This window comes from Mastomys coucha, unplaced genomic scaffold (assembly GCF_008632895.1).
Source record: "Mastomys coucha isolate ucsf_1 unplaced genomic scaffold, UCSF_Mcou_1 pScaffold16, whole genome shotgun sequence".
Lineage (NCBI taxonomy): Eukaryota > Metazoa > Chordata > Mammalia > Rodentia > Muridae > Mastomys > Mastomys coucha.
The window spans coordinates 66,499,449-66,518,707 of NW_022196898.1; the positions used below are offsets into that span (position 1 = coordinate 66,499,449).

Consider the following 19,259-nt stretch of genomic DNA (forward strand, 5'->3'; position numbering starts at 1 on the left):
TTTTTTTGAGAGCAAAGAGACTGTATTCCAGAGATAGCCAAGGTTGTACCTTGTGCTACAGCAGGACTTAGTAATGTGTAAGAGTCACCCAGGTGGTACTGATTTTGAAGGCATTTAGGGGTCATGAAGAGCAGCTGAGGCTCGACACAGTGAGAGGCCGTGGAAGGCCATTGGTGAAGGGGCAGCATTGGTTTGCAATTGATGGGGTCATGCAAAGGAGTTGAGTTGGCACCATGAAGAAAGCCTATGAGAGGCTATTGGTGAAGCCTAGTTACAGCTGAAGAAGAGTGTTTTAGTGATGACAGTACCATGAATGGCCACCAAGGACAGCAGCAGCAGTGGAGTACAGGCATCTGGAGCCCAGAAGACAAGCTGTGTGCTGCAAAGGGCAGAACTGGAGAAGTGACCAGCTAAGCCCTTAGAGGAGCCCAGAAGATTGTGAGTTGGATCAGACATTGCTTTTGCTTTTGATTGTGACTGTGCCCTGATATTTTTCCCTCTTGAAGGAAGAACGTGTTTTAGTGGAGCCCACAGTTAAGAGACTTTGAATTTTATATGTAAAGACTGTGGGACTTTAGATCTTGGGAATGAATAAGAACATAAGGGTTGAGGCTTAATAGTGAAGTCTTTGTGGGTCAAGTTGACAAGGGGTCAAATGTACCGGCTAGTTTTGTGTGTCAACTTGACACAGGCTGGGGTTATCACAGAAGGGAGCTTCAGTTGGGGAAGTGCCTCCATGGGGTCCAGCTGTGGGGCATTTTCTCAATTAGTGATCAAGGGGATAGGGCCCCTTGTGGGTGGTGCCATCCCTGGGCTGGAGGTCTTGGGCTCTATAAGAGAGCAGGCTGAGCAAGCCAGGAGAAGCAAGCCAGTAAAGAACATCCCTTCATGGCCTCTGAGTCAGCTCCTGCCTCCTGACCTGCTTGAGTTCCAGTCCTGACTTCCTTTGGTGATGAACAGCCATGTGGAAGTAAGCCAAATAAACCCTTTCCTCCCCAACTTGCTTCTTGGTCATGATGTTGTGCAGGAATAGAAACCCTGACTAAGCCCCTGACTTCCTCTTGTGATCAACAGCAATGTGGAAGTGTAAGCTGAATAAACCCTTTCCTCCCCAACTTGCTTCTTGGTCATGATGTTTGTGCAGGAATAGAAACCCTGACTAAGACACACACACACACACACACACACACATACACACACACTGAGATATATCCCTGAGCTATTAGTCTTTCCGTCAAGGTCATTTTATATTCTATAAAGTGTGATTAAATGTCAACAGATTCTGAATAGCCAAAATGCGTTACTATAAAATATTATTTAACATTAATGCTTCTTTAATTAACTTCTAATAAGTCTGATATTGGTTTATTCACAGCTCTCTTCTGGTTTCCTGTTGCTCTTAAATACCTTTCAGTCACTTATATTTAAAGTGTGGATCTTTGTAAACTTAAATATTTTCATTGTAATGGGAACTATTATATTTAGCCCATTAATGTGATAATTACCTCATTTTATTTACACTTTCATATACAAAGTGTTCAAACAATTGTTAAAACAAATTTTGACTACTATTATTGCTACCAAAGTTGCTCAGAAAATAGGTAGAGTCCACTTTCATATAGAAGTACATTTACTTCTGCAGAAATTTTAGTTGTAAGTATTTTCCATTGGAGAAAAATATTTTATGCTCATCTGACTGCTTCTGTCATTCCTTTCAGTACAAGGCTGCTCATCTTCTTGCTTATTGGTATTTTTCTTTATTGTTTTTCCTTGGTTTTGTATTGCTTTCGCACATATTGATTTGTATCATTTCTCACCTATATTACAAAGGAATAATTGCTTTAAATATCAAACTCCTCATTAGTTGCCTACATATTCTTTAGCTATGGCTTACTAGCTACTCCGTAGGTAGAAAATGTACCGGATACTCACACCAGTGTCATAGTTAATTCATCAACTGCATGGGCAGTGGTTGTATAGGTTGTGTGACAACTACTTAGTCTCTCTGGCTGTGTTACACAGTTTAGTTTTTACATTACATAAAAATCCCACAGGACAGACTTCATTACTTTCTGCAACAAATTTTAACTTGCATTCACCCGCACATTTAAAATTTCAATGCAATATTAATTTCCCTTGGAATGTATTATATCGGTGGTTTTTCAATAAATGCATATATGAAAACAATGTATTTTTAACATATCTATGTCTAACCCCTCCTTGTCCTGACCTAAATTTATGTTCTTTTCTTTGATAATTATTAAAGTTGTGTGTTTGTGTGTTAGAATGTGTGTGTGTGTGTGAGAGAGAGAGAGAGAGAGAGAAAAAGAGAGAGAGAGAGAGAGAGAGAGAGAGAGAGAGAGAGAGAGAGAGAGAGAGATTGTGAGTTGAATCCATGTGTCCATAGGCTCATATGTTCATGTCTATATCTCTCACCACTTGGGCATGGAAACCTTATAGGAGTCTTATTCATGAAGAAAACTAATTCCTTCTCCTGAAAATTTTAAAGGCAATTTTTGACTAATTATTATTATTTTTCTTTATCATTTGTTCATTTTAAGTCTTGTTATTTTGCTTTTCAACACTTTGATGCTAAGAAGCACATTTTTGTTGACATTATTTTTGCAAGGTGGTCTACATTTCTGCATGTATTCTTTTATTCTGGGAAAGTCACAGCTTGTTATTCGGTTATTACTTTTTCTCTTATTCTGTCATCTTTGCTTTTAGGAATCCAATAATGCCCTGCTTGCATCTCTTTATTTTCTGTTGTTTGTCTCTCATGTCTTTTTTATGTTTACCTCTCTATTTCTTTCCCATCCATTGTTCAGAACAGATTTTGGGGGTTTTGTTTGTTTGCTTTTAATTGTTATTCCATCAATTTATTTATTTATTTATTTGTTTGTTTACTTCATTGGTTATTTTATATAGCCTATTATTAGATGTGTGAGATTTAAAATCAAGCATTTTCTTTTATAAAATTTTGTTCTTGTTTTGACAAGTTTCTATTTTCTGGGAGTTCATATCCATGCTTATAGATTTGGTGATGCAGTAATCATAGTTGTCTCCTGATGTGCATATATTTACTGGACTGTGTAAGAATACCTTTCAATATTTATATTTTTATATGAAGTCTAGATGTACTGATCAAAACCAAGGCATTATATATGAAAATTTGTCACTCTATGGTTGACAAGCAGAAGTATAAAGGACTGATTACATGCATTTCAATATATGGTTCAATTGGCTTAGCTACGATTGTCTTTCTTTGATTCGCTTCCTATAGTGGGAATATTCAGAACTCAGCTGCATGCCTTCATGTTCAACCACCCCGCAAGGCTTCCTTAGTATTGCAGAAGTTCCGTTTGGACCCTTGATTTTCTCTCAGTACTACTTAGGAGTTAAGCTAATTCTAGGTGCCTTTTCTGCTCTAGGTCATTGGGATCCTCTACTCCTGAATATTATTGTTCTTGTTTTACCAGATTGCCCAGATCATTTTGCTGGGTTTCCTGGGGTATGGCGCTCTTAAAGCTTCTCAGGCCTTTCTCCTTTTATTAAGACACATCTAGAGAATGGGTGGTTGATCCCTAGACTATTCCCTATAAGATGTGGCTTCTCTCTGGATCTTGACACCTCTGAGCCTTGGCTGATTGCTTCTAAGGCTCTTCTGTGCTTGCAAAGCTATTCTGTCATACTCAGAAGTGGCTATAAAGAGATTTTATTAATAAATAATTTGGCTTCTATGTGTCCAGTTAGTGTTGGCTATTGCTGCTCTGTGGTAATTTGCTTCTTTACACACAATCTGATTTCGTCTTTTCTTTTTTCTTTTCTTTCTTTTTTATTTTTGGATATTTTCTTTATTTACATTTCAAATGTTATCTCCTTTCCCAGTTTCCCCTGTCCTGGAAATCCCTTATACCATTCCCTCTCCCCCTGCTTCTCTGAGGGTGTTCATCCACCCACCCACTCCCAACTCCCCACCCTCGATTCCCCTACACTGAGTCATCTATCAAATCTTCATAGGACCAAGGACCTCTCCTCCCATTAATGCATGACAAGGTCATCCTCTGCTACATATGCAGCTAGAGCCAAGTGTATTCCTTTGGTTATTGCTTAGTCCCTGGGAGTTCTGAGAGGTCTGGTTAGTTGATATTGTTATTCTTCCCATGTTGTTGCAAACCGCTTCAACTCCTTTAGTCCTTTTTCTAACTCCTCTTTTGTGGACCCCACACTCAGTCCAATGATTGGCTATAAGCAACTGCCTCTGTATTTCTAAGGCTCTGGCAGGGCCTCTCAGGAGACAGCTATATCAGGCTCCTTTCTGCATGCACTTCTTGGCATCCACAACAGTGACTGGGTTTCGTAACTGTATGTGGGATGGATCCCCAGGTGGGACAGTCTCTGGATAGCCTTTCATTCAGTTTCTGCTCCACACTTTGTCTCCCATGGGTATTTTGAGCCCCCTTCTAAGAAGGATCGAAGTATCCACACTTTGGCCTTCTTTCTTCTTGAGCTTCATGTGGTCTATTGTATCTTGGGTATTCCGAAATTCTGGGCTAAAATCCACTTATTAGTGAGTGCATACCATGTGTATTCTTTTGTGATTGGGTTACCTCACTCACAATGACATTTTCTAGTTCCATCCATTTGCCTAAGAATTTCAAGAATTCATTGTTTTTAATACCTGAGTAGTACTCCATTATGTAAATGTACCACATTTTCTGTATCCATTTCTCTGTTGAGAGACATCTGAGTTCTTTCCAGCTTCTGGCTATTATCAATAAGGCTGCTATGAACATAGTAGAGCATGTATCCTTATTACATGTTAGAACATCTTCTGGGTATATGATCAGGAGTGGTATAGCTGGGTCCTCAGGTAGTACTATGCCTGAGGAACCACCAAACTGATTTCTAGAGTGGTTGTACCAGTTTGCAATCCAGCAATGGAGGAGTGTTCCTCTTTCTCCACATCTGCACCAGTATCTGCTGTCACCTGTGTTTTTGATTTTAGCTATTCTGATTGGTGTGAGGTGGAATCTCAGGGTTGTTTTGATTTGCATTTCCCTGACAACTAAGGATGTTGAACATTTCTTTAGGTACTTCTTGGCCATTTGATATTCCTCAGTTGAAAATTCCTTGTCTAGCTCTGTACCCCACTTTTAATAGGGTTATTTGATTCTCTGGAGTCTAACTTCTTGAGTCGTTTGTATATATTGCATATTAATCCTCTATAGGATGTAGGATTGGTAAAGATCTTTTCCCAATTTGTTGGTTGCCCTTTTGTCCTCTTGATTGTGTCCTTTGCCTTACAGAAGCTTTGCAATTTTATGAGTTCCCTTTTGTTGAGTCTTGATCTTAAAGCATAAGCCATTGGTGTTCTTTTCAGGAATTTTTCCCCTGTGCCCATGTGTTCAAGGCTCTTCCCCACTTTTTCCTCTATAAGTCAGTATGTCTGGTTTTATGTGGAAGGCCTTGATCCACTTGAACTTGAGCATTGTACAAGGAGACAAGAATGGGTAAATTTGCATTTTTCTACATGCTGACCTCCAGTTGAACTAGCACCATTTGGTAAAAATACTGTCATTTTTCCACTGGATGGTTTTAGCTCATTTGTCAAATGTGAAGTGACCATATGTTTCTGGGTTCATTTCTGGGATTTCATTTCTATTCCATTGATCTTCCTTCCTGTCTCTGTACCAATACCATGTAGTTTTTATCACTATTGCTCTGTAATACAGCTTGAGGTCAGGGATGGTGATTCCCTCAGAAGTTATTTTATTGTTGACAATAGTTTTTGCTATCCTGGGTTTTTTTTTTATTCCAAATGAATTTGCAAATTGCTCTTTATAAGTCTATGAAGAATTGATTTGGAATTTTGATGGGGATTGCATTGAATCTGTAGATTGCTTTCGGAAAGATGGCCATTTTTACTATATTAATCCTGCCAATCCATGAGCATGGGAGATCTTTCCGTCTTCTGAGATCTTCTTAGATTTCTTTCTCCAGAGACTTGAAGTTCTTTCTAGCTCAAGCATTTTGTTGACTGGAAGGAAAAATCAACATAGGAATAACTGCATTGAAAAGCACTTATATTAGACATGTGCAAACTGTACTTTCAGGGCTCAAACTAGGAGCATCTAACATGACCAAGGAGAGCTGGGAGTAGCGATGGTGAGTCAGTAATGCTTTCCTAGAGGTTCTCCCCATATTCTAAGCAGGCCTTTCAGAGGTTCAGAATAGTCAGTCACAGTTAAGTTCTACTTAACAAAATACAACCCTGTCATATTTATGTGGAACATTCAATTCTCATTGCTAATTAAAGTGCTAATTATGAGTGGAAACATTAAAAATGTGTTTGAGGATGTAAAATTTAATTTAAAAATTTAATCATCCCAATTGATTTCTCCATAGGTGTTCAAAGCAATGAACATCCCACAGATCAGAAGCCCATCGCTGCCTCCTCCGAAGCATATGCCAGAAGCCTACTCGGCCAAAATTGCACTTTTTGGTGCTGGGCCTGCGAGTATAAGCTGTGCCTCCTTTTTGGCTCGGTTGGGCTATTCCAACATCACCATATTTGAAAAACAAGAATATGTTGGAGGTTTAAGGTAATTCCTAGATTTTTTTTTTTAAGTGTCAAACATACTGAGGTAAAACCATCCCTGTTGTGGACATTTTATAATTACAGAGACACTTCAAGCTGACAGATGGTATCTATCTTACATGTTCCTTTCCAAAAGGCTCAAATTCTGATGATGTCACTCGCTTGAAATTTTGAAGTCGCATTTGAGAAAAATTTATGTATGAATTTCTCTGTCTCCTTCTGAAGTTGCAGATCTTTGGAAAAGTTTGTGATAGGAGAAACAAAACATAGTAATTGCTTCATCACTGGAAATCTTTTCTATAATGAAAATATATCTAACAGTCATAGACATTATACAGGAAGAATGTGCACCTTCATAGAATACTGATCAGGGCATTCAAGTTTACTCTATATAAAGCATACTGTGAAGCTCATGTATTTTCAATTTACAATTATTTTAATTTATATTTACTGCTACTTTTGCCATAAATGTTCAATTACAGAGTACACTTTATAGTGTTTTTACTATCAGTACCATTTCAACATTTGGTATAAATCCGTATTATTATTGTGAATGAGGATTCAATCACATAATTATTGTGTCCCTTGTAGACCTATACATGAATATAGAAACTAATCACTGTGTATCAATAACTTTCAGAAGCTGGGGCAAATATAAAATATGGAGTTTACTTAAACAGATTATACATGTATTATATTTAGGCTAATAAAATTTATTTGAAATAAGAAATGGATATTGCTTAAAACATCTGGTATGAAATACAATTATTGCATGTTAACTTTATTATATCTTTATTATATCAATCAAATTGTTATTATTGTTTCCAAGTGTATTAAAATTCACAGATTTTAAGTTATAAACATTTGGATTATATTTCTATAATTTAGCACTTAAGCTTTCTGTAGCCACTTAACTTCATTAAACAATGAGTTCATCATATCTGATAATCAGAAAATAAGTTTAATTTTGACAGGTTTATGTTACTTTTTATGTTTCTTGGTATCTATAAAATGGGTAATAAATACACAAATTTAAAATTGATCATATGTTTTTTCTTTTTTATTATTAATCATCTGTTCATTTACATCTCAACCTATATCCCACTTACCAATTACCCCTCTATAAACCCCACCATCCCACATCTGCCCCCTCCCTCCTCCCCATTGCCTCTTTGAGTGCACCAATCCACTCTCTCCCTCTCCACTGCTCCAGCATCCCCCTTATGCTAAGGCATCAAACTTCCTCAGGACCAAGGACCTTCTCTCCCATTGATGTCAGACAAGGGCATCCCCTGCTACATATGTATCTGGAGCCATGGAGCCCTCCCTGTATAGTCCTTAGTTGGTGGTTTAGTCCCTGGGAGCACTGGGTGGTCTGGCCAGCCAGCATTGTTCTTCCTGTAGGCTTGCATACCCACCCCTCTGCTTCTCCATTCCTTCTGCCAGCTCCCCCACAATTTTTCAATAGCTCCAGATAATAGGAAATTTTCAAAGTACTCTTTGTTTGATATAAACTGCAGTGTATGAATTTTATGTAACTGTTGATCAGGTACTTTTTCATACTATTCAATTCATTAAACAAAGTTATGTGACCTTCCAAACAAAATCCTCACAAAATAAGTTAACCCCATAAGGAGCATCAAAACCTTAAATCGTGCTGATTGTTGAGAAGTAATTATTTGATGTGCTGACTATTATTAATGCTGAGGAATCCTCATTTTTAAAGTTTATCTGAGGAAATAAATTTCTCTGTATTTTATTTTGCTGTGAGGATACTCGCTCTCTTCTCAGTGCCATGTCACCCCAGCTTTATTAATTGGGAAAAGCATTATGTATAACAACATATGGATAAACATTGTAGGTTCTTTTTTTTCAATTATACACATCAATGAATATGTGAGTTAATTTTAAAAGTATGAACATAATTGTTGTGTACCCTGGTAGATGAGGGAAAATCTTTTTGCCCCTTAATTACATTTTCACAAGAAGCTGAAAATGGAAGCAGCCTTGTCTGCGAATTATTATGGGTTGCCAATTTTAGTACATGATTATGGTTCTTAACATCTCTGTATTTAGTCTCCATTCGAATGTGGAGTAATTTATATAAATTAGCACTAAATGTTTGTTTTTATATATTTGAGCATTTTTACTGGGAAAGGCTTCTTGAAATTCATGATTAAATGTTTCTTTTCCTCCTGTTGTTTTGAAATTTGGTTTTCTTCTCCTCTCTATGTGTCTTTCTGATTCCTTAGCACAATATCCAGTGTGGAGCTCATTCTTATGTACTATCTGTGGTAGAGGAATTCAGTATCAGTGTGAGATGATGAGAAAAAGTAATGCAGAGCTAAGAATGACAACATAAAACTTCTGTGAGAATGTATTTTCTCTCTTACATAGATGCCTCTCAGCCTCTTGCAATATCAATATAAATATCTTAACCCAAAAGGCATTAGCTTCATTTTGTACTTAATTCTGTATTTTGCTTCTCTTGCATTTCCACAGATTCTTTCATATGTTAAGAATTGATACAAAACTACTTTTTAAATAATCATAAAAGGCAGTAAAATATATCTAGGATTGGATCCCTATTGTACTCAAAAATAATCAGTTGTTTTAATTAAATTACTGAATGCTTTGCATTTGTTTTTAACAAAATATTTTTTAATAAAAAAAATCCTTAATTAAAGATTTTTGACTATGTCAAAGTTTTAAAAAAAAATATGGCTGGTCATGACAGTACACTCCTTTGATCCTGGCAATTGTGAGGTAGACACAGGAATATCAAGAATTCAAGGTATATAAATATATTTCAGCTGTATAATTAGTTCAAGACCATCCTAGCACATATAAGGCCATATATAAACATATAAAATTGATGATGGAACGTTTTCTAAATTTTATTTAAAATAGTAACTATGTATATGTTGTTTTGTTACACAGCATACTCAGTGAAACACTGGCCTTTGTTTTAGTGTTTACAAAGGTTCTTTCAATCCTGTTCTGTTTCATATATACATGTGTGCATTATTTCATGTTGACTGGCAATGTAACTGTTTCTAGATAAAATACATGCAGGAGTAAAAACTATTTTACAAAGTATAATGCAATGCAAATTTAAGGACCAATACTTACCCAGTCATGAATTGAAGTAATGTTTTAACATGAGATGCATGTATAAAATGAACTGAAAATAGTTTATATTGATGCATTCTATTATGCATATGAAGTGTACACATATAAGAAAGGCAGTTTTCTCTTGTTTCTGTCACCCATCTGACTATAGTAAAAATTTATGGTCACCATAAACAAAAATATATTTTTTGAAAGTTCCAATTGTTAAAAAGAAAACAAAGGTAAAAATGAAAATGTTTTTCTAAGTACAAGAAACTTGGTACATAACCATTTATATCCAATTTCTCTTCTCTCCATCTAAGTGCTTCTATAGTCACCAGGGTTTATGTCATTTATTCACTTTGTTCCAAATAGATCTGTGTAATTATTTGAAATTCTGTATCTTCCAAGGATTCTCTTTCTTTCTGGAACATCAGGCTCTTACATTCACATTCTGTTCATTCTTTTTCTTTTTATTCTTTCATTACTTCCTATCTTTCTTCCTTCCTCGTTCCTTTCTTTCTCTCTTCCTCTTTTTCTTTCTTTCCTTCTTTTTACTTATTCACTTTACATCCTGCTCACTGCCATTCTGGTCACCCCTCCCACGATTCTTCTCCCCATCCCACTTTCCCTTCTCTGAACAGGTGTCTTCCTGGGTATCCTCCCACCCTGGCATGTCAAGTCTCTGCAAGGTTAGGTGCATCCTCTCCCACTTAGACCAGGTGAAGCAGCCCAGCTAGAAGAACATATCACAAGTACAAGCAACAGATTTTGGGATAGCCTCTGCTCAAGTTGTTCAGGACCTACATGAAGATCATGGTGCACATCTGCTCCATATGTGCAGGGAGGTGTATGTTCTTTCGTTGTTGGTTCAGCCTCTGAGAGTCCCAGGGGCCCAGATTAGTTGACCCTTTGGTCTTTCTGTGGAGTTCCTATCCTCTTTGGAGCCAGCAATTCTTCCTCCTATTCCTACATAAGAGTCCCCAGACTCCATCCACTCCTTAATTGTGGTTGTCTGCATCTGTCTGCGTCAACTTCTGGGTGGAGCATCTCGGAGGACAGCCATGCTAGGCTCCTGTCTGCAAGCATAGCAAAGTATTATTAATAGTGTCAGTGATTGATGCTTGTCCATGGGATGGGTCTCAATTTGTACATGTTATGGTGGGCCATTCCCTCAGTCTCTGCTCTATCGAGCATCTATGCATTTATTGAAGACAAGATAAATTTTGGGTTGAAAGTTTTATAGGTGGGTTGATAACCCTTTGACTCCATTTGGGGTTCCTGCCTGCTACTGGAGATAGCTTCTTCAGGTTATATATTCCTAATGCTGTGAGTCACAGCAAAGGATACCCCTATTGATCCTGGGGTTCCTCCCTTCACCCAGGTCTCTGTCTTGTCCTGGAGATGCCCCCTGCCTTGCCACTCCTATCAGTTGCTGATTTCCATTCATTCTCATGGTCATCTGGCTTTCTTACTGTCCTTCCACAAACCTGATCCCAAGCACCCCCCCAACCCCCCATTTTGCCCCAAGTCTCTTTTCTCACCCAGTTTCCTCCCTCCTTTTACCTCTCTTGACTATTTTATTCCCCCTTCTAAATGAGATTTAAGCATCCTTGCTTGGGTGTTTCTTCTTGTTTAGCTTCTTTGGGTCTGTGGAGTATAGTGTTGTTATCTTGTACTTTATGGCTAATATCCACTTATAAGTGAGTACAGTTTGCACAAATTAAACATTCCTGTTAATATATTTATATGTAAATACAAATATATATACATGAATGTTTCATGTGACATCGATGTCCAAAGAACTGAAAATGAATACTGTGAAAAAAATTTTCATTCTAAAATTAACAGGGACAGAAAGAGTAAAGATAAGATGAAAATTAAAACTGAAATGGACTAGAGATTAAAACATCAACAGCAACAAAAACAACAAAAACCCACAGTGATGTTTTCTTGAAAAGACAAAGAAAAATAATGAAACATTTTACCTAGATTCAGAAAACTGGAGATAGGACTCAAAAAACAAAACCATTGATTGTAATGGATATGACATTTAGTACCAAAGTCAGGGGGATTTATTAATAGTGAATTCTGTATAAAGATTAAATAATAATCATTGAATTATTCAAAATATATAGCTTACAAAGAATGGAGGGATGAAGAAGCAGAAAAGATGAATAGGCTAATTAATAGGGCAGAAATAGGAAAATTAAATTAAAGGCTTTTTATTAAAAATCCCAAGACCTGATTTCCTCCCTGGTAAATTTTTCTCAATATTAATTCTTTCCATTTCAACCTTTTGCAAAAATCTTTTCATACCATCAAAATAGAATAAATACATTACATGGGGGCATCAAAACTGCACTGAGATATGAAAAATGACTCTAGTAATCTTGGATATAAAAGTGGTCAATAAATTTCCGAATCCTATTGCACTTAGGAAGATCATTCTTCCCTTGTTCTCTTCCTATCCCTTTATCTCCACTCAGAACTTTTACCTGAACAACTGAGGTCTCTTAGGTAGAGTCATATCATCGGCAAACAGGTATGCTTCTACTTCTTTTCCCAAGTGTATTCTTTTATTCTTGAATCTTCATTCTTTTCTATTATCTTAATGTTCAGTCTATGAGACCTAATTAACAAATTCAGTGAAGTTTACAAAAACAAGATAAACACATAAAAAAGCAGTAGGTTATCATGAAAATATCTAAAAGATATATAAAATTATAGTCCAATTATAAAAGCTACAGAAATACATATGAATCATAGAAATGTATATAAATAAAATAACTACAAGTAAAATTATGAAATATTGATGAAAGATACTGAAAGAATGGGATAAAATGAAGACATTCTGCATTCATGCATTGGTAGAATATCATAAAAATATTCATGCTACTGAAAGAATACAATATCATCCCTATAAAATTCTAGTAGACTTCAAAAATAGAAAGGTATTCTAAAATTTATATTGAAGCACAGAGGAGCCTGAATAGACCTAACAATCCTGAACTAAAGGATTAAACTTGACCCAACCTTAAACATAATGCAAAACAGCCATAACTAAAAACCAATGCATGGGATCAGAAAAAGACTCAGGATTTTGTAGGTCAGAAATAAATTCACAAAATTTTAGGTAGCTAGTATTGAAAAAGGACATCAAGAGAACAATATGATTGTGCCAAGATATAGAAAGCGCAGTCTTCTCTACACATAGTACTGGAAAATTAGCTATATTCATTCAAGAGAATAAAAATAAATTTCTAGTCCTTAAAACAATTTTAAAATGGATTGGAATAACATATAAATGCCAAAACTATGAAACTTTTGAAACATTGAAAAAAATTCAAGATATTTCCCTGGTCATTGTTTCTTGAAAGCAAAGACATAGGAACTGAAGTTCAAAAAATGCAATTAAAATGTTTATGTACAGCAAATTACGACAATCAGCTATTTTAATTGATAGCCTGTAAAGATGGAGAGAATATTTACAATAGATGTTCAGTAAAGAGTTAGTGGGGTTTTTATGTTTTTTTTTGTTTTTGTTTTTCAAACTTGTATTTTTTTTTTATAGTCCTGTTGTTACCCTCCTTTCCCTGTCTGTCCTGCCTTCCCATGGTTCCTCACTTCATTCCCCTTTGTCCTATTACCAAGAGGACGTTCCCACCTCCATATCTCCACCAGACCTACCCCTCTCTGGGGCCTCATGTCCCTCAGGGTAAGGTGCATCCTCTCTCATTCAGGCCACTGGGTCAGGGGCCACGGACCAGCTCATGCATGCTGCCTGATTGGTGGCTCAGTGTCGGTTTTAGTGTTTATAAAATGTAAAGAACTCAGTAACAAGAAGTCATATAGTGTTACATCCATGAGAATTGTGAAAGTCTATCAGCTGAATGAAGTGGACCATCAGAGAAACTAATATCAAAACCTCAGTGTGATGGCTTCTCATATCGGTTTGCATGAGCACTAACAAAATAAAAAAAAAAATGCTGAAAATTATACATTTACATGTGAGTCTAAATAAATAAAATTTAACTCTCTATATACTGTGAATTGATATTTACTCTGATATTTTACTATCTTAAAAGTATAGAATTATGAAGTAAATAAACTATATAATTTGAAGTGTTTGAATTGCTTTTGACTAAATTTATATTGTTTGTTTTCTATTTCCTATATTTTTGTATTAGCTTCTATATTATTTTTACTACATAGGACATCTTACTGTGCCAGGAAAGATGTTTCTGTCTTCCTAAGTGGTTATATGTGATGTAAATATTCACAGGAGCTTATTTGTCCTTTTAACGCTAATCAGTAAGAGCGCAATGTACCATTTTTTTCTACATTGATAAATTTCATTCTTATTATCCCTTTTCCTGTTTTTCTTTTTTGGTTTAGCACTTCTGAAATTCCTCAGTTTCGGCTCCCATATGATGTTGTGAATTTTGAGATTGAGCTCATGAAGGACCTTGGCGTAAAAGTGAGTAGGACATATAAGATCTGTCTATATATTGCAGAGGAAAAAAGAAGGCTTTACACTGGAGATTGACAGCCAATGCTGTGCATTTCAGGGATGAACAATTAAAACTATCTTAGGCCTAGCAGAAAGATACTTCCCTTGCTCAGGGCATTTGTCTGTCTACTGTCTGAATGCTACTAGCCTGGAAAAGGGCAATCAATAGTTCTCATCTGGCACACCTGCATGTGATTAATTGTCTGTAAGAAACAAATTCCTAAATAGCTTTAGGGGTTCAGTTCAGCCAAGGGAAGGATTTGGTTTCTGTAATCATGTTTTGTTCAAGCAAATTGTGAGCTCTCTGAAAGACTAGCATTTAGCATTTCAACACTTGGATTATAGTTTCCTCCAGAAATGTATTTTCTTCATTATGTGCATCATGATATTCTTGTATGTCTGGCTTTTCTCAACATATACAATAAATTCATGGAGAATGATATGATTCTAATACTTTATTTTTCCATTCAATACATTTTGTGTTTTTCTTTTAAAGATAGACAAGATCCTAACATGCTGTACTTCCAGGGTATGACTGTAGATACCCTAATTTTCCATTACTACAATTATTCTCTGACTTTTTTTATCTTCAATTATACATATTCATATTTTGTTTAAAATTGTTATTTCCATAAAACTCATTTGATAAACAATCTATCAGGATTTGCATAATTTCTGTCTCCAAAAGTTATTTTGAAAAGTGAGCAGCAAACTTTGCATGGATTTTGCATTTACTATGAAAACTCAAAAGTTACCACTAATGGGGAAAAAAGAATATTTGGACTATTACGCTTGTTTCCACTTATGTTATTTAACATGGTTGAATGATGAACTTTAACACAAAATTACCAAACAAATGCTCTGATAACAAAAAATGTGCAATGGAGATATGTGTAACATCATTACAATAAGTCTTAATGACTACAGTGCTCAAATAGATGATTTATGGATGACTAAGTACAGGGTACATTCTGGAAAGTTCTTTAAATGTATTCTATTTTGCATTGAAATTCTTACCTGATTCTCATTAAATAAGTAAAATATTACATATTAAATTTTAAATTAATATATCTCATGTTTTTACCAGTGAAAGATAAATCAGGAATTTTTAAAAAAGCATTTAAAAAACAATATGAGGCATTGATGATCACACATGCCTATAATCACAGCATTCAGGAGGCAAACTCATTGTATTGATATTTCACAGCGTAGACTATTTTCATTATTTTAAAACTTATGTGGACATAAGAATTAAACAGAGTATCATGTGAAGAAAACATACATTTTTATCTACAGCCATATGACTTTCTAATTTTACAATTATGTAGCCTAGACAATGTCTAGTAATATTATTATCCTTGGTCAGAACCTGTTCATAAAGTATGCAGCTTTTGTTTAAATAAAATGTATCCATATTTTCATAGAGTCATCTGAAATATTGTCTTTAGAATATTGCACAAAGAAGTTATCCCCATTTCAGATATTTGAATTTTTTTACTTTTTTATTTTATTCTTTTCTTATATATTATATACCACACACACTTTTTTCCGTAGTCCCTGCCCCAACACCTTCTTCTGCTACAAATCCACCCTTTCTCCCTTTCCATTCAGAAAAGAGCAGGAGTCCTAGGGATATCAACAACATGACATAACAAGTTACAATACGAGTAGACTAGGCACATACCCTTTATTTATTGTAGATGGAAAGTTTTGTGGGTGAGTTGGTGTCCCAGTCCCTCCCCTGGAAGATTTTCCTAATTACAGATGATGGCCTGTTTATACTTCATATCCCTATTCTTAGGAGTCTCCAGTAGTGTCACCCCAATAGATTCCAGGGGCTTCATGCCATTAGGTTTCTACCTAACTTTTGAAATACTGCCAGTTCCAGTCATCTCTCCGAGTACCCTCTCCCTCCACCTGCCCTACTTGATGCAGCCTGTTTCTATCTCCCCAGCCTAAACACACCTGAAACATCTATTGTATTTTCCATTCCTAGGTAGATCCCCCCTTGAGCTTCCTTATTACTTAGCTTCTCTGGGTCTCTGGATTATAACATTGTTATTCTGTATTTATGACTAATATCCACTTATAAGTGAGTATATACTATGTTGGTATTTCAGTGTCTGGGTTACCTCCACCAGGATAATATTTTTTTCTGGTTCCATCACTTATATGCAAGTTTCATGATGATATTATTTTTAAAACATCTAAATAACACTTAGTTGTGTAAATGTGCTGAGTTTTTTTTAATCCATTCTTCAGTGCAGGACCATTTAGGTTGTTTACAGTATCTGACTATTATAAATAAAGCTGCAATAAGCATAGTTGAGCAAGTGTTTTGCGGCAAAATGGAGCATCCTTTGGTATAAGCCAAAGGGCTTTGAGGCATATCAATTGTCAATTTTCTTAGGAACTGCCATGTTGATTTTCATGGTGGCTATACAAGTGTCAAAGACTTTTTTTTTTTCTGAGAGACAATAATTCAACGAGTTTACAAAGTGGTTCCAAAGTTATCAAGGTTTCCATAACTGAATTCCAGTATAGATATTTAGTAGTATCTAGTTATCCTCACAAATTTTGTTATTACTGTTGAATTTGTTAGCCTAGATTTAGATATGGTCTTTCTGAGGTTAACAGAATGATCTCACCTATACTTGTGATTTCAATTACTTTCCCATTTATAAACTCATGTTTTCTTAACTTTCTTGAGAAACCCTGCTTCAGCTTTCATAGTTATCTTTATGTTTAAAAAAACCCAAAAAACAAACTCTTGAAGTTATGTGTTTTTTCATTCATTTGTAGCTGATTGGATATTTTTATATTTCCCCTACTATTATTATTGCTTAAAACTTTTTGATAATACACTGAAAACATAAAATTCAGGTATAAACCAGTGGCCTTAAATATCTTCATTATTAAACCTACAAAAATGAAAAGTAGATAATTATACAACTCAAAAGTTAAAAAAACAAATTTCATGGGCCTCTTGTAATGAGGAAATGTGTCATCAGTTCTAATACATAGAAGAATGTCCTACTCTTGGACATCTGTGCATGCTAGCTGTAATCATTACTCTTTCATTGATAAATATATTTGTTATATGGTTCATCATAGAGACTTTATATATCAGGAATATGATGATATCAAAGGCCAAAGTGGCTTACTAGATTTTGTGATTTTTCTCTGTGAGAAGGAACAGAACATTAAGTTCTTTGTCTTTCTCTCTGGGTGTGGTTATACTGGTTCATAACTAGCATCTGAGCTCCCTAAACTTCACTCACTGGCTAGTTCTTAGTCAGGTTCATAGTCCACTTTCTATTGTTGGGGAATCTTGAACTCATTAGCATACTGACGATTTCATGCTTATGGTGCCCATCCTGCATGGCATCATCATAGAGTGGATGGATCACTCTCAGGCTCTCCATGAAGTCAAAGTTCTTTGTATACATATATAATTACTGACATTTCCATATCAGAGAGGTGAACTAAAACACTCCCGAGTGTTTACTGTTTCTGACTCATTTTCGAAGTGGAGTATAGTCAGTGTCCGTTTTCCAAATCAATGGCCACATTTGGAGTCTCCATGGGCATATCAGTCTGCTTCAACAATTATACCACATTTGTCACAGAGAGTTCAGCCAGGGCTACACTATATGTAACTCTACAATAGTTTACATTCATCCTGTGGGAACTATCTAATTTTAGTAAGGGACAGATTGCTGAATTCAATGGAGATTTGATGGGTACCACCAACATCTCTCCCCATTCTACCTGCATACTGGATATGATATGCTAACTCAGTCGAGTTTCTGATATTTGTATGCAGTCTTCCCAGCTGTAATAGCTATTTCAACTCTTACTTCACAGACCAGAGATACAGTTGGGGATTACTTAACTGACAAGTGTAACAATTTCAATTATGTGCTTGGAGAATAGGAGAATGATCACCGACAGGGTCAGTGTCTCTCATGGTCCACTGGGATGCAGACTTTAGTCAGGCTCCATTTTACCTTTCACATAGGTCCCTACTTTGTGTCTCCAGGTATCAATGTCAATAAAGATCATGTGCCTAATAGCCCTTGAAATGCCTGATTATCCCTATTTCCCTCATGCACAGTTGCCGGGGTAAATGGCCCTCATTCCCTATGGGGAACCAGGATAATTATTGTAGTATTTATTTGCCAGGATACTGCAGAGTTCTACCTAGGAGCATGGTGTCTCTCTTGTTCAGCAGGGCTCCACTGGCAGGAAAAAATGATTCATGGGTCAGAGAGATGGCATGGTGGTCAATAGCACTCACCATTGAACCTTCCAATCTGAGTCCTATCCCCTGATCCCTCATGGTCAAGGAGAGAGCTGACTTCTAAAAGCTATTCTCCATACATGGGACACCCTCCTCCAGTTTCCCTCCAGAAATAAGTATAATAATATTTTTACCTGAATCATTTTTGAGACCAACCAAAATATTGTGACTCATAGAGTGACTACTCTGTCATGCTGATTTCTTTATATTGCATGGGGATTCTTTATATGCCCTAGGGGAGCCTTACATGTTGTAAAGATGTTATTGAAACATTACACTTCTGTCTATGGCTAGAACGAGTCTTTACTATTGGATCTGCATGCTAATTGCATTATTTTGTAGTATAATTTTCCCATGTAAATATTCCCTCACTTGACATTTGGATCTTTTTGACTTTTGTCTCCTTTATTATCTTGTTGTTCAAATATTATTTCAGGTACTAAACATAGTGCTTTCAACATATACTCAGAGAGAAGTTTTACAAACTTTAGTTTACCTTTTTGAATTTCATTTTTGAAATTAGCACGCAAAGTAATAGGATTCCTTAATGCATTTGTGTACCTACTTAGTTTGTGTGGATTCTTACCATCTCTTTGCTGTGCCTCTCCAGTTTCTTGTCACATGTTTTATTACTCTTACCACTCTCTCCCCAGAAAAAAAGAAAAAAGAAAGAAAAAAAGAAAGGCAGAAAAAGAAAGGTAGAAACAAACAAAACAAATCTTTTTTACCTT

At 35.9% G+C, this 19,259-nt stretch overlaps 1 protein-coding gene across 2 annotated transcripts in view; it reads left to right on the forward strand.

Annotated features, from left to right (window-relative positions):
• Positions 1-19,259, forward strand: part of Dpyd (dihydropyrimidine dehydrogenase) — an 835,953-nt gene that overhangs the window by 217,176 nt on the left and 599,518 nt on the right. For both annotated transcript variants that reach the window (XM_031375299.1, XM_031375300.1), the window contains exons 6-7: positions 6,409-6,605; positions 14,111-14,192. In XM_031375299.1, the coding sequence (XP_031231159.1) occupies positions 6,409-6,605; positions 14,111-14,192 (279 nt within the window). The remainder of the gene's footprint in view (positions 1-6,408; positions 6,606-14,110; positions 14,193-19,259) is intronic.